This window comes from Spinacia oleracea, chromosome 4, assembly GCF_020520425.1.
Source record: "Spinacia oleracea cultivar Varoflay chromosome 4, BTI_SOV_V1, whole genome shotgun sequence".
NCBI lineage: Eukaryota > Viridiplantae > Streptophyta > Magnoliopsida > Caryophyllales > Amaranthaceae > Spinacia > Spinacia oleracea.
The window spans coordinates 135,901,496-135,923,885 of NC_079490.1; the positions used below are offsets into that span (position 1 = coordinate 135,901,496).

Consider the following 22,390-nt stretch of genomic DNA (forward strand, 5'->3'; position numbering starts at 1 on the left):
GAAAATTAAATGATGGAAATTATGGAAATTTTATGAAATTTTCAAGGAATGTCATATTTAATTTGATGCATGTGTATGATTTTATGAAGTTTTCAAGGAATGTCATATTTAATTTGATGCATGTGAATGATTTTATGAAATTTGATTTTATGAAATTTAATTTTATGCCAAATTTTCAAGGAATGCCATATTTAATTTGATGTATGGAAATTTTATGAAATTTTCAAGGAATGCAATATGAGAACAACTAATAATTTAAAGAATGAATTTGAGTAGTAAGTAATTGTATTGAATAAATTTGTGCATGTTTAGGTGTTTATTATAAATGCATTTTATTATTTATATTTGATTTTTATCCTAATAGGCTTGTGTTTAAGTAATTATTGATATATAATTTATAAGTAAATTATTGAACTTTATATAATTTATAAGTGTGTTTAAGTAAATTATTGATCATTATATCATTAATAAATTATTTAACTTTATATCATTAATAATTATTGATTTTTATATAATTAATAATAACAATTATTTGAGTGTTTATTTAGAAAACTTCGAGCGTTAGTTAGACTATATAATAGGTTTAGTAACATGATTAGTGTGAGATGTGTAGAGATTGGTTAGTAAATACTTTTGCATGTGTCTTAACAAGTTCAAACTAAGCTTATAAAACTTGTTTTAAGTTTAAAATCAACCCTTAGTTCCTTTAGTTGAAAAATGGGAGCGAAAACGCCTTATTTAGCCTATATATGACCTATATCGACCAAATAAGACTTAAATGTGCTTAAATTGATTAAAATCAGTCTTAGAAACCTTGAATGTGCCAGATAAAGCATGTAAACGGTTTGAAATGATAAGTTTGGTTCCTTAGCTCAAAGTTGGGCGAGAAAATGACATTTTAGGCAAAATATGACCTACAGCGACCAAATAAGCCTTAAATGTGAGTAAATATTTTTGAATGTGTCTTAACAAGTTCAAACAAAGCTTATAAAACATGTTTTAAGTTTAAAATCATCCCTTAGGAGTTAGGTCCTTTAGTTGAAAAATGGGAGCGAAAACGCCTTATTTAGCCTATATATGACCTATATCGACCAAATAAGACTTAAATGTGTTTAAATTGATTAAAATCGGTCTTAGAAACCTTGAATGTGCCACATAAAACATGTAAACGGCTTGAAATGGTAAGTTTGGTTCCTTAGCTCAAAGTTGGGCGAGAAAATGACATTTTAGGCAAAATATGACCTATAGCGACCAAATAAGCCTTAAATGTGAGTAAATACTTTTGAATGTGTCTTAACAAGTTCAAACTAAGCTTATAAAATATGTTTTAACTGAACTGAATGGAGCTGAACTGAACTGAACTGAACTGAATGGAACTGCAAAAAGGTCCAAAAGAACAGGGCCTAAATCTTTGGTTTTGACATTCATAATGATATATATACATACGGAGTATATAAATTTATATAATTTCCAATTCCATGGTTTAAATAATCAAGTAACATATTAGCATTTTCATCTTTGCAAGTTAATTTGCCATAATTTATTTTATAATAGCGTAGATAATCAAAACATTCGTTCAATAATTACTTAAGCATGTGATTACGTGCATAAATATATGTCCATATATTTTGCATAATATTTTTAGCTAAGTCAAAATAATATAATAACACATATATTTTTTTTAATTAAATTACATATAATTAGCTTTTTAGGTTTAGGAGAGAATAATTTTTTTTGGTGTTAGCACCCGGTTCACCTTAGGGCTAATCCGGATTTGGGGCGAGTTCTAGGTGGATATGTTCCAGTCCCCTTCAATTGTTGTTGCGGGGGATCGAACACGAGTTTTCCCTACCAAGTTCACCTCCAATCACCACTGAACCAACAAGCAATTGGTTTAGGAGGGAATATTTAACACACTATATGAATCTTTAATTAAGAATGAAATTCTTGGTAGTTTGCAATTTTACTACGTTTGTAATACTTTAGGATATTTATTATAAACATAATAGTTAAGTTTTATAATGACAATAAATAATATCTTCTCTGATTCTTCCTCAATAAGACAAAATAAATTAACACTAATAATTATGTATTTTTTTAGTTTAAAAGAGAGGTCAATCAACGAGTGACATTTTCATCATCACATTGATTTCCTCTCTTTTAGTATATATTATACTAGTCTTATATGCACGCGATGCGTGCGAATATAAGAAACAAATTTGTGTTATTACATTTAAACCTAAAATAACATGTAAACATATAATATAAATGTGATGCGTGCGAATATAAGAAACAAATAAGTTAGATAGAGCCGAACGCATATAAACAGATTGATTAAAATGGTAAGAATTTATTTAAGAGGATAGATTGATTAAAATGCTCTTATGGGATTTCCTATTGCGTTGGTTGTCATTATATTCCCTATTCTATAAGAGGATATTTTAGTAATCCAAAGGGACACCAAAAGTAGATTTAGTAGAATAACCCCAACTATTCACTTATATAATACTAGTCTTATATACACGCGATGCATGCCAGAGTATTTAAAAATTGTGGTATCACATCAAATAGCCTCACATACTCCGTCCATCTTAATTTAATCGCCGTAATAGAATTTTCACCAAATTTTCTACGAAGTTATTTTTTTCGACGGAGTTTAATTGAATGGCAGAGAAGATAAGACCCTAACTTTTGGTAACATTTGTTTCACTTTTTTTGTCATCTACATTTAATATGAGAGATTATTGTATTATTTGAATTAGACATTCCTAATTTATTCATTACATTAAATAATTATTTTTTCATTTAATATAATTTGATTCATATGATTGTGAATGAGGACATAATGATCTATTTTATACGGGACATAAAAAATATATTCCCTCCGTCTCTTTTTGTTCTTTACGTTTAATATTTTTCACGTGTTTTATCGATTAATTAATGTGTGTTGAGATTCCTCTAGTTTTTTATTTAAACAAGACAAATTACGTTTATTTATAATATTTCCACTTTTATCAAAATTCTGATATTGAGAATTTGAGAAATATTTAATGTCCTAATGAAAAGTGTGAGAGATTAAATATCTTAATGAATTTAATTAGTTAAAATGATTACTGGACACAGATTTTAATAGAATTTATGACATTTGTGTGATAATATAAAAGAAATTAATGTAAAGAGAATTTTGAAACACCCAACAAGAAAACGCAAAGAACAAAGAGACGAGGAAAGAGTAATTATTGATTTAACCTCGTGAGTTCGTGAGTTTCCTTATGTAATGTAATAGAGATAGATGCATATTCCGCCGGAGTATTTGATTATTTGGTAAGGTTATGCTCGAAAAGGAGAAGGAAAACCCCCAATGAATTTCCGGGTCGGTGAAGCAAGAACCAGCCACCACAACTTTTGTAGCAGCACCGGCTAACCTATTACCCGGCGACCTCAGCTTCGCCGAGACTGCAGACGGCGTCGAAAACCAAGCGGCGATTGCAAGGCTTCTCCCACAGCTCTGCTATTAATCCAAATTAGGTTAGTACTCAGTTTAATTGTTTACACTATGCGGCAAAATTTGGTATTTAGATCAGTAATGGATTAATTGTTGCTCCCCAATTTGAAAAATGTGTGAATATCGAGCACAACAGTTCAGAATTTCAATTAAAAGTTTGAAACTATAGTTTTATGGCTTTTGTATTATAGTATTAATGGATTTTGTGTTATGTAATCGGTTCTCGAAAGTCTAAACTTGCTGATTAACATACATTTTTTTCTTGGTTGAAATTGGTTTATTGAGATAGTTTTGTTGTAAATTGCGAGCGGGAATCGGAAAACGAGGCAAGTGTGGGGGTTTGCGAAAATCTCATTCGAGTATGGTCAAGGACATTACTCTTTTTGCTTGATAGCTGAACCTTGTATAGGCTCGGTGTTCACAGCTTGGCATGGCTTCTTTGCTACATTTCGTGTTGAAATTTGTGTAATTTTTTATGATTTTGCAGTAAGGAATCTTGCCATCTTGGAATGGGAATCAGCAAAACTGAGATAAATCTGAGAAGGTTAATTGCCGCTGCACCTCAACAGAAAAATCAGGCGAAATTAATTCATGTATGCAAAACATGTTGGTGGGCATGGATTTTACATTTTAGTAGTTTGAATGCATCTAGTTGTTTTTAACCGTATGATTACTCAACTTGTTTGTGACTCCTTCGCTTTTGTCTTGGTGCCACGTCTAAATTGGACTGTAATTTTGCAGTATGTGGTTACTTTGCGCGAATTGTTGGAACAGCTAACTGAAGAGACCATTCCGGAAGGCTTGCCCAGGTAAGAAAACATTACATCCTTCCTTATTTTTTTTAGTGCTTGTTTAAGAGTGTTAATAACTTTGCAATTAAAAACATTACATCAATCTTAATCAATGAACTCTGCACCTGGGTTTTGGCTTGTAGGGTCTCAAAAGCTAAATTAAATGACTACTCTGAGAAGATTGAAACTATTGCATCCAAATTAGTTCCCCCTGTGGTAAGTTTTGACTCTTGCTGTGTATTATTTGGCTATGCTTAGTTCTACCTGTTGTGGCTGTGCATTATATTACTCCCTTACACTGCATAATCGCTTAGGAGAACCTAGTGCTAGCAACCATTTTCGGTGAAATGTCTTCAAATATGTTGCACTTGTTGTTTATGTTATTCTGGTATGATTTTGATTAACAAGTTTTCTAGGGATTAATAGATAGAGGATTAGAGGAAGTTGAGTTTGAAATCATGCCAAAAACATAAACGTGTGATTCCTAAAGACCAACTTTTTTCAGTAACAAATTTCATATGTATCATTACCTTTTAAAAGGGGGAGAAAAGGAAGAAAGAAGTGGCTGGGACACTCTTTATATAAAGAAAAGGGTTCTGCTGTTATCTGTTTTTTCCCCTGAAGATAATGTTGTCACTTGTCAGTGAATGTAAACCATGACTATCCTATGACCTCTTTCCATATTCCTTTTGTAGTTTATATTCATGAGAGTTCTTCATGTTGGTTTTTTTCTTTCAAAAGTTTCCAAAGGGAAATAGTTTGCTGCTTTTTTTTATTAACATCTGTGTGGAAGGAGGTCTGTTGTTGTGTACATGATTATTTGGCACATGAATAATGCAGGAAATGTTTGAAGAGATTTCCACTGAGGCAACCCCTCAAATACTCGAAGAGGTAAAAGTTGCGTCGCCACCAGGACTAAGAAAGAGACCAGTGTATGTAAACACAATTATTAAATTTATTGCAATTTTTGAAGTATGTGTTTATTTGTGAAGTTATTTCAAGGAAATTTCCGAAATTGAGTTGAATTTTTTTTCTGGTTGTATAGTCCATCCTCGTTTGTTGAGGACAGATCACGTGATAATGCGGGAACTGATTCCTCACCACTTATCAAATTAGATGCTGCTGCAAATTCACATATAGAGAAGCACAGGTAATTTTATTTTGAACATTATTTCATAGACGTGCTTAATAATTCTGATGACCTTTGCCGAATGTTTAACACTATTTACTTTTAAAGTAACTTTGCTTAAGGTCTGCTTCATGGAGCACATCTACTGTCCCTTGCGTTTTAGAACTTGAAAGTTGAAACATCAGGAAACTATGTTTTGTTTAGCTCCAATCAAAACAGAAAACAAGAATTGTCACATACTTTGAGGATTCTTTTTGAGGAAATTTTTTCAGCTGACGTCCTTTTTGGAAGATTTTTCCTGTGAATCTGAACTGTTTTAGGTCTTTTTGTATGTATATAGTAACAAAGGGCTAGCTTATCCCCTTTTTCTCTACGAGATGAAATCCTTCTATTTTTTTGGGTCAAGTTACAGACTTGTTAGAATAGAGTTCTGAGTGGCTTTGCAATTTGTTTAGATTGTTGTAAAATTTATAGTATCTTCTTATTAGTTCTTGTTGAGTGTGTTCTCTCACTTTTTCTTTGTAGGTAATCATGCAGATTTAAAAAAAGGGTTTTATAAATTTATCTTTGGATTCAGCACTAAAGTCAGGATGTTTTTGTGTCTACAGACATATTAAAAGTATGTTTTAAATTTCACCTCTTTTGCATTACAGAAAGCTTCAAGAAGACTTGACAGATGAGATGGTGGGAATGGCACGGCAACTAAAAGAAAGCAGTCTCTTAATGAGTCAGTCAGTGAAAAATGCTGGGAAGGTACGTACCTGTCTTGTACCCTTTGTTTTCTTTAGCTCACTCTGAACATGACACTGCTTTGCAAATTTGAATTACCTTTCTAAATGGAATCCTACAACAGTGTTGTGTTAAGGGATCAGGATGTGTTTTTGTTGTTAGTGTATTAAAAGAATTGCTAGTCAATGAGTTACTTTTCTCTTTCCAAAATGATTTATTTTGCAACAGGATTCGTTTTCTGTCTATATGTAAGAAATCTTAGCATTATGATGAAATCCTCAACATGTCACTGGGTTTTTAATTTTTTTATCCTTTACCTTTATCTCTCCTACCTAAGATTAGGACTGGATTGAACCCTGCAAATTTGGTGTTGGTTCAAACTCGAGACTAAGAAACCTACAATTTTCTGTTTGGATTTGGATTTGATTAAAAGTAAAACTGAATCTGCCTAATTACACTCTACTCCAACCTGTAGCATCAAATGAACTTATACTAAATAGGAAATCTTGCGAGGCAACTAGGTGTAATATGTAGCAGATAAGATTAACTGAGGAGCTTCTTAGGCTGTCAATATGTATGTGCTTCAGGTTGGCCATCTGCAGTCAGGTTATGTATTTATGCCTAAATGAGCTGTTAAGCATCTTTAGAACTCTACCTTATGAAATGGTGTCTGATCACCCCTTTAACTTTCCCTAACGTTCTAGAAAACCTAAAAATGAATATGAAACTCAAGAAGTGAGGTAATTATGCCATGAATTAACACAGGTTTTGACATCACAAATGACAGATTATAAGAGGAAGAAGAGGATGAGTTGATTACAGAAAATGTTACGGATATTCAAGCATTGGAGAGGCTTGATTATCTCCAAAGTGAACTCTTAAAAGCTCAATACAAAACTCACCAATATTCAACATAATCTTCCGTCCCTAATATACTCTCTATATATAGTGATAAACTCCCTAGCTTAATCCAAGCTAACCATAACTAACTTATAAGGATAATGTCTCAGCACCCTTCTCCCTTATATCAGTTCGTTCAGTACCATTGTATTTTCGATAAGATCAAAGGCCAGTTTCATTAAGTGACCTCCGTTTCCTGTGCATTTAATTGTCTATGAGATGAGCTATATGTTGTGCATGAAAGCCAGGAGCCCAGGATAGATGTTGGGGTTGTGATATTTGGGACAGTGCATTATCGTGTGTTGCAGTTGTATCTACAAATTGGACTTACTGTCTCACGACTCTCTCCTTTTTGAGAAGTTTTCCATGGAAGCTGATATGGAGAGGAAGTTTTCAGATGAAATGTCATTTTTTCCCCAAGTCTTCAGTGTAGGAACACGGAACACATATTTTGCTTGCTTTCTCAGAAAATAAAACTCTGTTCCCGTTTTCAGCCCTTCTGTCAACAAGTGCATTTTTCTTAATGTTATGCTTGTTGGCTTGTTGCTGCATCTCACTTTTCGATCCAGTTTCTACAACTTGTTTGCTTCCATGGCTCGCATTATTGTTAATTTTTTCTGCGGGGTTAATCATGTTTTATCATTATGGTTTTGCTGGGTGCAGGTACTTGATTCAACTGAAACGGCAGTTGAGCATAGCTTGGCAAGCACTAGTCACGCTAATGTAAGGGCAATTCATATTTTTTCACAGAGCTCGAAGACTTCATGTTTTACGTGGCTTCTTATGTTTGTTATGCTAATGGTCTTCATGATGGTGGTTTTCCTTGTTCGTATTACCTGATTTTCTTACTCGGGCAGTTAAAACTCATAACAAGGTGATATTTTAATTTTTTTTAATTTTTTCAGAACAAAAAGGCGGTAATGTTACACTGTAAACATACTTCGCAATAATTACAAGGTGATAATTGAATTAGGTGTAATTATTTTGTTTTTTGGGATCATATAATAATGTAATTAGCAAGTTCCTGGTCCCTATGTTGGGCTATGATTGTTGTAATGTAATTAACTTGCGACTTTTCTTCCTAAACTAAGGACATGAGAAGGTATTGACTTTCCTCCCTTGACTATAATATTCCCTTCCCCTATTCTGCAAGCTTTAACTGTGTGTTGTCTTTTCTCCTTCTGTTCGTGATATGATGAAGAAAGCATTTCATTTTGGCTGCAGGGTGTTTAAGTTCTCTTAAGATGAAATATGCAATAACTTAGATTGGCAGCAAAAAAAATAAGGGTTATAGGAAGGTTGATCTATCAAACATATAACCGAGAAAAAAGTCACAGTTTTCATAAAGTATTTACAGTAATCGGCTAATATTCAAACCTATGATGCCTTCAGGCACAAGCTTCATCTTCATAAGTGCTCGTTCCCTTGAAGAAAAAGCGGTGTCTGTTGTTCTCCATTGCTGTGTAGGGGTATGGAAAGAAGCAGTCTCTTCACTATTGGACAATTCCTAACATTGATATATTAATTCTATGGAACCACAAACATATATTCACCTGAAACAGGAATTGTTTGGACTGTTATTGCAATATTTGACTTTAACTTTGATATATACTAGTTGTTGGCCGACGCGCTATCGCACGCCGTCCCCCAAGGTAGGGACAAACATATGGCGTAGTTATTTTTATTAAAATATATCAAGCATGTTTAATTAGTATTATAACCATGTATTTCTAGGAAGAAACCTATTGTTTAAGGATTACTAATAACATTAGTTTTGTAAGGGAGCTGATATATCATGTTGCAACACCTCCATTTTCGACAATTGAGGATCTGAAATGATAAAAAATTACAAATATGCAAACACATGAGGTATATAAATAAGAAATCAGTTACAACAATTCTGGGGCTATTATGCAAACTCATTGGGACTATGTTTTTATAGCAAACAACACCACACCAAGTCAACCTGACCACTTTGGTTAAAACTTCACGGAGCAACAAACACAACCAGCAACAGACAACCAGACTACCCAGCAACCCTGAGCTAACTTGTTGCACTGCCACGGACCAGCAAACTTCATGCAAGCCAGAACACAAAAACATCAGCACACTTCGGAGAATAGAACTGTGGCACCAGTGTTGCTAGTACTTTGAGAGAACAACTAAGAACAGCTGACACAACCAAAAACTAGGTGATATGAGCAGGACAAAATGCGCTGAGTAGATTAGACCCAACTCTGAATAAGAGTATACATAAAAGTCACCCCTAAACACCCCCCATCTCCACAAAAATAATTGCAAAGAACGTATTAACCCAACTTGTTCTGTCTTCCTATCATCCATAGCTTTATCTTGTACCTGTTTCCCGTTGTATGTCGTCTATCAACTATCACATAAACGAGCGAAAAAGTTGGGTTAAGCCAAAAGTTAACAATTTAACAACTCACCATCACCACACATCTGTGTAAATGTCAATCTTTTCTCCTTTCCTCACCTTCTGAACACTGCCCTGCCTTAAAAATTCGCATAGCATAGACTTTGGATCAACACTTGATCATGCACAATGTACACCAGCCTTGTCCGAAAGAAATTTCATTTATGAACAGAAGTTTATTTATACAAGTTAAAAAATCAGCCAGCTGCTTGAAAATCCTTAAAGTCCTCATCTGTTGTATCTTCTGAACTTTGATTTTCCTTAAAATTAAAATCAGGTTGAACCTGCTCTTTACTGGGATCTTCTTTCTCCTCTTCGAATATTTTATTAGGATTAGAACTTGGGGATCTAGGAGTTTTAGGAGAAGAAGTTGGTGAGAGGGTTGGTGGTGGAGGACTGTGGAGGACTCAGTCATATAGAAATGGGGGTCCAACTTTTTACTTTTTTAAAAAACAAAATTGCTTATCCTTCTATTTTGCCCCTTTTGTTAAGGGGAATTAGGGAACGTTAGGTAATAAATTTTCTTAATATCCATAACAAAATTATGCAGTGAAGATTTAGGAATTTGTGTGTAGGCTTAAGAGCAATAGAAATCAATATATCAGTCCAAACAATAATTTACAGCGATTCATCTCAAGAAAAAAATTATTACGAGTGTATACAATGAGTTTTTACATGTTATAAGAAATCTGATTCATTACAAATTACTAACAAAAAGAATGACAAAACTACACTATTGTATAAAAAAAAGTTGCATCTTTTTCAATACTTATGGGGCATATTGTTATTATATAATTAGACCCCTAAAAAATGCAATGAAATTAAGCAATTATAAAATATAAATACAGTACTAAAATCAGAAGAAAAAAACAAAAAGAGAGCAAGAAATAAATCATGAAAACATCAGAAAATGGTAAAAGTAAAAAACAAAGCCAAAAACATTTTAGAAAGTAAGAAGCCATGAAGATGAATGGTCACGGGTAAGGAAAAAAGTGTTACAGCTTTGAAGAGTGTAGGGTCGGGACTCGAACACAAGACTTCTGCGTTCAAAGGATAGAGTTACAGCAAGAAGATTAACCACTAAGCTACACCAATTTATTATTATTCTGGGCGGACATTAAGCAAGAATATATAGATTCATGGTTTATTTTTTCGCGGTCTGATAGAAAACAAGAGAGCTTTAGCTTTACTTTGATCTGTTATTCATAGGTTGTTCACACCCTCATCAAAGGATTTCAGCTTTATATTGCCACCAGGTTTCTAACAATAAAATGCTGAGCATAAACAGATTATCACTCATTCGAGTAGCAAATTATTTATTTAATCAGTGAGGAAACAGACAAATAGCGAGCTTACTTTTTTCAACTGAAGAACAAGGGTCTCTCCATCTTTCAAACTGTAATCAATGGCTAAAGAATTCTGGAATTGCTGCTCCATTTCTTCAGCAGTTTTCTTGTTATCAAGATATCTAAATTGGAAATTTGGAAATCAAACAGACAGTTAGTTATTCAATACATGCCTCAGTTCTTTCAGGTAATTTTTTGAAGACAACATGCATCTAACACAGAAAACTACTTTTTATATGTTAACTTGTTGCATCTAACACAAAAAGATATTATAACTGCAGAAAAGAAATTATAACTACTTTTTATATGTTAACTTGTTGCATCTAACACAAAGATGAGGCTGCTGCGCCGCTGGAATGCAGAGCAATACTCAGAGATGTCAAGAAATTAGCTCTTACTTATAACTCTTGCATTATTAAGAAAGTAGCTAGATTATTTGTGTTAAGGGCTCACATCCTGGCCACTACTGCCAGGAAGGTTCCCTAGTTGTTCTTTCTCATTTGTGTTATCAAAAAAAAAAGAAGAGTAAGCCCTATCAAACACCATACAGGTATAATACGGAGTTTGAAACTTTATTCAAAAGATATGATTAATATAATAAATCTTATGATCAATGAAGGTTGCTGTTCTTGAAAGAAGCAGAAGTAACTTACGTAAGCAAGAAATTCCCAGCAGACTTTTAACCAAAATCTGATAGACATGTCTTGTCCTGTTTTTGACTTCATGTATTATTTATGACCGTCTTACTCGTAATGTTCTTTACATAAACAATTACTTTGAGGTAATATTTCAAAAAAAAAAAAGAGCTTTCAGTTTTGAAAAATCAGAAGTGTATTGAATATAGCCGGGATTTTCTGATACCCAAAACCACGTGCTTTCTTTTAATGAATTAGACCCATAATTCAGTTGTTATGTTCACATCCATAATTCAGGACTTCGATTTAACATTCAGGTTGCGAATATTCCTTTCGGTGGAACATTGAATCTGAAACAAGGGGGTGTCTTATGTCTAATAGCAATCGTTCCAGCCTAAAAGTATCAAATTAGAACAAGAACAATAAGTGAATACCAATCATACTTGTTATAGAACTACTCGATTAAGAGTCATCTATATTCTTTTTTTTAAAGTAGTCTTGTTTTATGTCCATACCACTCCTGTCACACTTTTGTTAAATTATAAATAACGAGATAAAATAATAAATCAATAAAAGAAAGAATAATTTCTTCTAGCAATGGACAACTCTACTCTATATAATGGATAGTGTTGCAACTAACCAGAGATTCATCACCTTCCCCTTCAACGGCTCTCACAGAAGGGTAATGATATATTTCAAGTGTTTTCTATGAGTAGGATAACTGATGAGTTTCTTCATCTGCTTGTGACGGCATGAATTTACGAGGATTGTTGCGAACAAGCTGCAAAAGGAGTAGACATCTTTCAATCAGATATTTTAAGATGATAAAAGCAACAAAAGCATAGATATGATGGTAAATTTTCTCTCATAAGTAATAATCTGCTGATTTCTTACTAAATGGTAACATTCAGTCCCATCTAACTAAAATAATGTCCAACTTGGATATCTATATTTTGAATAAATCTGAGTATCTGACAGAGATTTTGTACAAAATGATGCATCTACAACAGAATGTAGGAGAATTAAGCTAAAAATGAAGTACGAAATATAACTTAGGACAAGCTTAGAAGACACCCATTAGAGTCAGACCATCCTTTAACAAATCCACCACCATTCTGAAGGACATGAGTAGCACTGAAGCCATAGCCTAACCCTCCTGTATTTTCTTGACCCTATTCATAAATAAACCCATATTCCAGGATCCACCACAAATCCATACAACCATAATCATTAAATTTGTGCTAAATCTAAATCAGCTAAACGTTGACACAATAAAGGCAAGGACTGCATCAAGAGTGAAACTACATCTAAAGAGAATGAGGCATTCAGTGATATCCCTAACCCAAGCAGCTGCCCTGAACCGTATCCATTCATTGGCCACTTGCATATTTTAGTCATGTTGTGGTATACCGTGAAGGCGTGAAGTAAAAAACACAGGCAATGGTCTCTAATTGTTTACTTCGTCTACAAAAGTTCACAAAATCGATATCTACCGATGCATGCATGTTTTCCTTTCAGATAAAGATCTAACTTAAACGGAAATGACTACTACACAGGTCGTGAGCTCTGGTTCATATTTAGCAAAACTCAACAGATATTTTCAGAAACTATGCTAATTTAAAACACTGAAAATGAAGTAGTGGCTAAACTGAGTTTTACCTTATCTACAAGGGCTCACATGTGCCCATTAAGGTCTCCAGTCGCACACTACAGAGTTTGAGTAGTTAGTCCGATGAATATTTATTATGTATCAGGAATGAAGACACTTTGCCTTCTGCCATGATCCACATTCATGCTTGTTACTGTAGTATTTATATCCAGCCGAAGATGGTACTTTATGCTTGAGATGGATTCTGCAATAGATGAAATTAAGAAAAACTTATTTAAAGAACTAAAAGAGGTAAATAGAGGGGGGGGGGGGGGAATGCAATAAACCATTCACAATCTGACGAATTAGCGAACTGTAAGACCTCCTCTTCAGTGGGAGCACATAAGCGTATTTCCCAAGTTCAATGATTTTGGTAACTAATTAAAAACAATTAAATCGAGGGGCCTTCTCTCCTTTAGTCTCTTAGGTAGTTTCATTAGCATATTTCCATGAAAATTAACTTACGTAGCTTTTCCAACTATATGATTTTAGTAGCCAACTACGGGTTCACAATGATGCTTTTGAGGTTTTAGAAGCTGATGGGGGGATTTGGGGATTGGAGACATAAAATTACACATAAAAGCAGGTATAACATACTTAAAATGAGATAAACATATCATCACGGGTTCATAGCTAATTCAGAAACGAGAACTACATTTTGTCATGTCTGCTCACCTTTAGCTATGCGCTCAACAACTTCATAGAGGTCATTTTTCCGGAAACAACAATAAATTCCAGATATTACGTACATGATTTAATCTCTACACATATAAAGAGAATTGGTAATTTTACGCACGACAATTCCAAAGAGGATACCACTTCTTGACTTCAAAAAAGCAGTCGGGCATGATTCAAGTCTAAGATTGCAGAAAAGCATTAATCAGTCTATTAAAGTAAGGTGACAATTCAAAACAAATACCAAAGAAGTCGGTAATGGGTAATGGGCATGATTCAAGTCTAAGATTGCAGAAAAGCAGCCTCATATACGTTGTCCAACAATATATTTCTTTAGCTAATACATAGACGTAATGAATTGAACGAATAACGGCTATGCAAGCAAATTTTATATTGACATGCAGGTGATCTATGTAAAACTTAAAGCTTTAGGTTTCAGCAATCTTAGACTTGAATCATGCCCATTACCCATTACCTATTACACACATACATAGCATCACATCACACCCTACTTATATAAATACTCCGTACTTATCATGCTTATATTATACCAACTACAAGAGAAAATTAAATAAAACCTGATCTAGATCACCTTATCACGCGACTTGATCAGATTTGATTTAGCTTAAGAAAAGGGATAGTTACCAGAATACGAGCCTTTTTTGCACGCTTCAAACTAAAATGTCGGCCTCTTCCACCATAATAAAAACACTCGTTTTGAGATAAATACTGGTGTAGTGAGGGTACGGGCGAGACATTACACGATTTACACCATCAGCACCCATATACAGCTCGACTTGCCAGTGTAAGCAGCAGTATGGCCTGTTTGCAGGCGAAAATGTCTCTGAAAATACAAATTTCCTATCACGAGAAACAAAACAAAGAAACCCTTATTACTCGTATGCTTTAGTAATTACCAGCAGGTGTTATTTTGTTCGTTTAATTACTTTATTACAAAATTAAGATTGCTGGAATTCATGTGTTAACTGGCATAACAAAATAAGAATGCAACATAATCGTATTTTCGAGTTGATAAATAAGGGTAATGTACTCATGTTACCTTCATAGAGTAAACATATTCACTTAGCTTTCTGATGTTAGGTACGCCACCAAGGCGCTTGACAAAATTGCAACCAGAGAGTTCCACAAAATGCTCCTGAGTACAACACTTCTAGGCATAAATCTTTGAATAAAAAGAGATAGAAAGAGATAGAAACTACATTCAGCAGTGGGGTATCCACAAAATGTTCATATAAAAAGAGATAGAAACTACATTTAGCAGTGGGGTATCTTCTAGGCATAAATCTTTGAATACAACTTCTAGGTGCAAGTACTTAAGATTAGGAGCATTGATGTTCAAGTCCAAACCATCATAGTATGAAAATGTTAAACTCTTAAACACGGAACAACTAGAAAATAGGCTTTCAATTATTTCAAGTGTCAGCAAAATTTGATCGAGTGTCAAGGTGCGCAAGCACATAAAAACCTTATAAAGCTAGGCGGAATCCGAAGGATGCTAAAAACTCAATAACATGAAATGCTAAAATTACTGTAAGTTTTTTTTTTCCTCAACCCTACCGAAACTCCAATGCGAATTGAGGCAGTCACCAAAAATATGAATGGAGAAATAATAAAGGCCAGGCAAAGATGGGTTCCCTAAAATTCAATAATAAAATGTAATCCAATATCATTGGAGCAATTCCCCATTGCCCAAAGAGGTGGCTCAATCAGAGAGGATAGCTTATATGCACCGATAATATCTCAGAAATCATACTTTCAAAAAAAAATTCAAGAATTACAACAATTCCTCAAGACCACACCCTGTTCTCAACATCCACCCCCAACTACAACTTCAGGGTTTACTTTAGGATCATTTTTCTGTCCTTTCCCCTAAACAATCTCTTTGTATCAACAGTTCAGCACCATCAATTAAGTTCATCTTGTAGCTTAGTATTTCATATAAAAGCTCTTAAGCAATAAGGTTAGCAGGATATCGAAAATTTGTACTTGTACACCATATCAGATTCTCTGCCATTTATTCAGTTGATAAAGAAATTATCATAACCCACCTATAAACCCGATTTTCATTTTCCAAAGCTCATTCGAAAGCCTCCAAATTCAAGTAACTCCTAAGTTCATTTTACATGCCAAAATAACTCTAAATTCTAACATTGTGATTTTAACAATGAAATTTTGTTCCAGTCGATTGATCGCATCTGCAACCTTAGCTAAGTATATCATCAGTAACAAAACTAAGAATTAAGATTTCCCTATTGTGGTATCTTAAAGTTTTTACGCAGCTATATTTATCATACACCACCTACAAACTCAAATTTCATTCTTCAAACAAAAATCTCCAAGCAAAAGCCTCCAGATTCGAGATTCTCCAAGCAAAACCCAATTAAAATCTTCTGACATATTTTCACATTCTACAAATGTATTTGTGACTCCATAATTGATTGAATAATACCCAAATTAGGAGTATGAATCAAGATAGATTAAATGCAACATACAAGGAGTTAAATAACGAAGTAAAAAATAAATAGCAAATTAGGGGAAAAAACTATTAAAGTCTAGGTGAATAAATTGAAGTAAAAACGTACTGAAGATGAAACGGGTTAATCAGCAACTTAATCAAATCCTTGAGCTCGCTTAATTTTCCACATCTTAAAACAACAACCAATCAATTCTATATAATGAGTGATTATTAGCTCAATTAATTACCAACCCACTAACCATTTCAATCAATTCAATATACCCAAATTTACCAATTGAATAATAAATACAATAAAAAATCACAACTACAATTACACACATCTACACTATTAAATTCGAAAACGTTTGTCTATGCCAACTCAAATACCCAATCAAACAAAACCCTAGCTTCAAAAATGATATCATAAACCCTAAAAAACGCAATCAGCAGAGGAGAAAGGGAGAGAGTCAAGAAACGTAATCACCTTGGCTTGGGCAGAGTGAGGGTTTTTTTCGTGTAATTTATCCTACTGAACTTGAAGAAACTTGAAGCTCCGTTGCTTTCACCGCCTCATCAACCAATCAAAAGATCTAGAAGTAGAAACCCTACAAAATGCAATCGAGATCAAATTCAAGATCAACAGATCCACAATCAGATTGCAAAACACAACATTAACCTTAAAACACCAAGAAATTTCTGAAAATGAGAAAAACAACTACAATTACGAAGAACAAAAAGAGGAAATCGAAGAAAAAACTGGTAAATCTTCTAAAACAATTGAAAATGATAACAATTTCAGATCTGAAGAGCTTACCATTCAAAGGCAGAGAATCTTTGCGATAGTTGAATTAAACCCTAAATTCTCAATCTAATAGATCCAACCTCCCTTCATTCGTGAATTGTGTGGTCGAAAAAATTTGAGTAGGAGATGGGGGATGAGATTATACCAAGAAGAGAATCAGGAGGAAAGAGAAAGGGGAAGCTCGAGCAAGCAAAAGGAAGAGGAAGAAAGACCTAGGTCAGGGCTGAATGTAAAGAGATGCAACCACGTGTCTACATCTGAGAAAGAGGACAAAAACGAAAATTTGGAAGAAATTGAAGGGCATTTTAGGTACTTCACTATTGAATGAATAGTCAAATGCAACTCCTTGCTTTTAAAGGTTGTAGGATATATATATATATATATATATATATATATATATATATATATATATATATATATATATATATATATATATATATATATATATATATATATATATATAATTTTTTTTTTAAAGATAAAAGGGTACCCCTAAAGGAATACCAAAGAAAATCTGGTGCCCATCTAAGTAGATGAGCACAAAAATGATATATATACTTGAACAAAAATGTTGTTTAAATTCAGATTTTCACTTAAGAGGGTTTGCCACTTTACTACTCCGTATCAAGAAATTCTTCTGTTTGGATCCAACCTAAACCCCTTTCGAGTTTCGAAGAGGAATAGGTTTTGTTTCCCCATAACTAATTTAAGTCTTCTCCAAGTGCATGTAAATTACTAAAATGACTTATATGGTCCGGTTGACCACCTTCCTAAATAGGTGGAAAATATCTACCCAAACCAACCTATTACGGGTTAGATTTACGTTGGGTTCTCTAAGTGTCTCTAGATATAAAATCAGCAAAATCTTTACAAATTTCAATAGTAAAAGTGTTGTCAAACTTGCAACAAAGTTTATGTAAGTCAACCAATGACGGGAGTTGATACACTTACCCCCAGGGTATGTACAGTCAACATACCCTGCAATGGGAATTCGACACGTCATAATTGAAAAATTCATTTGGGGGGGGGGGGGGGGGGAACTGCTGTGTTTAGGGGGGAAAATTTTGGTGAATACCGCCATTATATCCTTGGTTTAGCGGGCTCTGTTTACCCTAATTTACTCCCAAATTTTTGCCGCCCAAGTTTTCATTGCATTTTAAAAAAAAAAGGGCTTCTAATGTTTATCTGATATCCTCCATTATCATTACAATATGAAGTTTTACCAGGTAAATATTTCTTCAGAATTTAAATGCATTTGAGTCGTAATCTTCTACCCTAATCGAAGTCTAACATTAAACTTTACTTCATATTGCAAATCTATTTGGTTATTAATCTTGATATTCTTGTTTTTTTACATTAGTTTAAGTTTATAAGAAGTTTTATAATACTTGTTTTAAGTTGCTATACTGTTTGTTCCTGTAATGGATATTTTGATCCAAAAGATGTTGTGTAAGAATTGGACGGATTTTACAATGTTCCTCTTCTGTTCTTGAACATATAATTATTTGTATAAGTAATGTATGCAACTAATTAAGTAGTCAATTCTCAATGTATATTGATTTATTAATATTTATTTTAAGCGCTCTGATTAATTAATTATTATTTAATTTTCATGTTTTATATAAACCAATTATTATTGTATGTGCTTTAATATATTAGCATTTTATACTGTGGGAAAATTAATTAAAATATAAGTTTTAATAGTAAAGCAATCATGTTTGTCGCAGAATTATGGTTTCAATCGACCTGAATGTTATTGCTGCTGATGGAGGCGAAGGTTGTGAATTAGAAGTGAAAACCCATACCCCTGCTGAAGGTATGGTATTTTAGTCGGGACTAGAGTTTTCTGAGTTTTGTCATCTTTATGCATTTAAGGAAGGTTTCGAGTTATTTGTTAAAAGCGATACTCTTAGGAAGGATTATAAGGATAGAGGTGTAAGAAGAAAAGGTATTGGTGAACTAGAGGCGAATCCACACATGATGGAACGCATAAGATTAAAGTGTAAGAAGGGTGGTGCAAAAGCTAGTGCCGGGTCTAATGTCACGGATTGTAAGATGTTTGTGTACGGGTCATTAAAAAAGGGTCAATTTACGATTGTACGTTGTGATTTGAAACATAATCATCCTCTCAGTCCTGAATGCAGTCGGTTGATGGTTAATTATAGAAGCATTGATAAACCTACTTTTGAGAGAGCTATGATCAATGATAGAGGTGGTGTTAGTATTAGTCGAAACTTTAACACTCAATTAATTGAAAAAGGAGGTTTTGATAACATTAAATTTAACAAAAGGGACTTGCGGAACGCTATTGACCTGGAGCGTCGTATCCCTACATTTAAGAAGGGTGATGTCGCGGCCCTAGAAGAGTATTTCAAGACTCAAAGGGAACTTAATGAGGTCTTCTACAGTTCAATACAACGAGATGAAGATGGATTTCTAACTAATGCATTTTGGTCGGACGCGAGTAGTAGAGGCAGTTGCAAATATTTTGGAGACGTGGTTACATTTGACACAACCTTCTCTAGCAATAGGTATGTGGTAAATGAATCATTGTTATAATTGTTATGTTGCTAGACTAAGTTTATATGTTTGTCCCATAAATATAATATGTCAATTGTTAATGTTTGATATAGGTTGTTAATGTTTATTGTTAAGTAGTTTATAAAACCATGTACTATTTCATGCGGCACATTAAAGTCATGTTTGTTAGTTACTAGTTTAATGTTTGGGTTCTATTGGTTTAACGATTTGTGTCATCTCTTAGGTATCGTATGCCCTTTGCACCTTTTGTTGGTGTCAACCATCATGGCAAGTCCGTTGTGTTTGCGTCAGCGTTAATTTCACATGAAGATCATAAGTCGTTTGTTTGGGTTTTTGAGGAATGGTTAAAGTTCATGGGCAAGCCCCCCTCCGGCATTCTAACCGATCAAGACAAGGCAATATGTAAAGCAATCACCATAGCATTTCCCGGTGTCCCCCATAGGCTATGTTTATGGCACATGCTTCAAAATGCATCTCGAAATCTTGGCAAACGTGATGATTGGAAGACCATTGATGTACTTATTAGAACAGTTGTTCATGATATGCTTGACCCTGATGAGGTCGATGAAGCTTGGTGTCTGATTATGGACAAACACAATCTTAGGGCAACTGGTTGGATGAAGGAAGCATTTGATAACCTACGGCAATGGGATCCTGCGTATATAATAGAGGCACTTTTTGGGCGGGAATGTCATCTACACAAAGAAGTGAAGGTATGGATAGATATTTCAAACTTCACGTGGACTTAGAATGTGGTTTACTTATGTTTATTAAAAATTAAGAGTTTTGCATGAAGATTAAGGCTGAGGAGGAAAAGCAAGATAATTATGATAGCAAAGACAAGCCTCCTCAGCTTGATGTTGACAAGAGTGTCTTAGCTGAGTATATTTTCCAAAAGGTTTACACTAATGAGAAGTATGATGAGGTTGTTTATGAGCGTAAAGGTTTAACCCACACAAATGTGTCAAAAACTGATTCACTTGGGTCACTTGTGGTGTATAGGGCAGATGAGAAACTATCCTCTCCACACTGGAGGAGAAGGTTCAAAAGCTACATTGTTAAAGTGGATAAGGTAAAGGGTGAATTAATTTGTTCTTGTCAGATGTTTGAGTTTAGAGGCATTTTATGTAGACATATAATGAAGGCCATGGATGTGGAGGATTTTCAATTCATACCTGAAAAATATATTCTGAATCGTTGGAAGAAGGAAGTTAGGGCATGTGAGAACATTAGAGTTTCATATTATGATCCCGAAGAATCTACACGTCTTGCAAAGGCTAAAGAACTTTCACAAAAAGAATCGTTAGCTATGCGTAATGAGCTTGCATATACGCTTTACACCGAAGCAACTAACATTGTGAGGCTTAAAATGGAGGATGCGGTAGGTATAAGAAAAACGGGGGACCAAGGTGATACGTCTTGTTGTTGGTGGGACCCCGATGCACGCAATGTTTTTGGCCGTCGTAGGCTACGACCAAGAGAGTACAATGAACGTGCTCTTTTGAGGGATGTTGAACCTGTTGAAGAGGATGTTATAAAAACCCCAATCGATAAGCGGTATGCGGGTCCGGCAAAGACTTTCCGATTATCAATTTATGATAAAGGTGGGTCTTCGAAGAACAAAAAAAAGTTAACACCGGCTGAAATTGCATCCAATGAGGTATGAAATTATTCCTTGGTTTTTTTATAGTGTTTTAATAAAACCTTTTTTATTTATTTATTTTTGTAATTGAATTGTTATGTGAATTATAGGAACTCATTAGGTCAACGTTTGGTCACTTGCCAACCTATCGTGTTAGACTAGTGCATGCAAATAATGTGAACAACCCACGCTTGGATATTTCATTCAATGGTACGGTGTTGGAAGAAATTCCCGAAAGGTCACATGTCAATCTATCTGAAGATATTTCCCAAACATTTGATTATGAAACGTATGAGTGGCGTACAAGACAGGGTGGTATGATTTGATTTAGTTGAGTGACGAACCAGTTTTTTTATTTGTTGAACATGAAATTTTGTAATTCAACGGTGACTTCTATGATTTTCTCTATTTTTAATTTGACTTCTATAACCTTCCTGTTCAATTCGAAAAAATTATAGTTGTCTATTTTTTATTTTTCTTTTTTATAAAAAATATTAGGCTATGTTTGAACAGGTATGATCGACCCAAAATGTTAAAAAAGGAAAAAATTTGGAATAGGATTAGGACAATATACAGGGTAAATTAATTTAAATGTATATAAAATAAAATGTTATAATGTGAATACTGAAAACAATTAAAGCTAGGTTAGGAATAATTATTTTAGAATACATTATGTATTTCGTAATTGATTTTTATTTTTCGTCTATCCACATATAGTCTGTCAACAAACCATGCAATGTTCAAAATCCAAAACAACTTGGAATTTTCCACTTTGAAAAAAAATACAATTTTGAAAACACAAGGTTGACAAAATAACCACCCTTAGATGGTCTACCAATCAACGTGACTAAGCAGCAATAGGTGTGTAGGTATGTGCACATACTATAAAGGAGAGGTTCTTATAATAACCTTCCTCGACTCTCTACTACGAACCCATTTTTTACCATATCCAGCAGCTTGTCCCAAAGAACCCCAAATACACAGTTACATAATAACAAAATAGCCACCAGGTGCAAGTCTATCGACGAAATTTTGCAGGGCGGTTTACGAACCGGTGAGGTTACAGAAGTTTGTGGTGAAAATGCGACAAGTAAAACTCAACTTTGTCTCCAAAATAGTTTATCCTGTCAACTACCA

General features: G+C 34.0%; 1 protein-coding gene across 3 annotated transcripts; it reads left to right on the plus strand.

The window, feature by feature from the left end:
- Positions 1-2,138: 2,138 nt before the first annotated feature.
- LOC110793675 (uncharacterized) lies at positions 2,139-8,168 on the plus strand. Of its 3 annotated transcripts, none has more exons than XM_021998576.2 (9): positions 2,139-3,528; positions 3,791-3,864; positions 3,993-4,098; positions 4,247-4,314; positions 4,440-4,512; positions 5,137-5,228; positions 5,342-5,446; positions 6,079-6,178; positions 7,718-8,168. In XM_021998576.2, the coding sequence occupies exons 3-9, from the start codon at positions 4,015-4,017 to the stop codon at positions 7,892-7,894; spliced, it is 699 nt and encodes a 232-aa protein (XP_021854268.1). In that variant the 5' UTR covers positions 2,139-3,528; positions 3,791-3,864; positions 3,993-4,014; the 3' UTR covers positions 7,895-8,168. The 3 variants fall into 3 exon arrangements, with proteins under 3 accessions (XP_021854268.1, XP_021854267.1, XP_021854266.1); XM_021998575.2 differs by having other exon boundaries at positions 3,795-3,864; XM_021998574.2 differs by lacking the exon at positions 3,791-3,864 and having other exon boundaries at positions 2,147-3,528.
- The last annotated feature ends 14,222 nt before the right edge of the window (positions 8,169-22,390 follow it).

Excerpts from the sequence above, each read along its gene's own strand:
- LOC110793675 (XM_021998576.2), top strand. The coding sequence starts at position 4,015 with ATGGGAATCAGCAAAACTGAGATAAATCTGAGAAGGTTAATTGCCGCT. Across the intron at positions 4,513-5,136 it reads CCAAATTAGTTCCCCCTGTG|GAAATGTTTGAAGAGATTTC; the intron begins GTAAGTTTTGAC and ends TGAATAATGCAG. Across the intron at positions 6,179-7,717 it reads CAGTGAAAAATGCTGGGAAG|GTACTTGATTCAACTGAAAC; the intron begins GTACGTACCTGT and ends TGCTGGGTGCAG.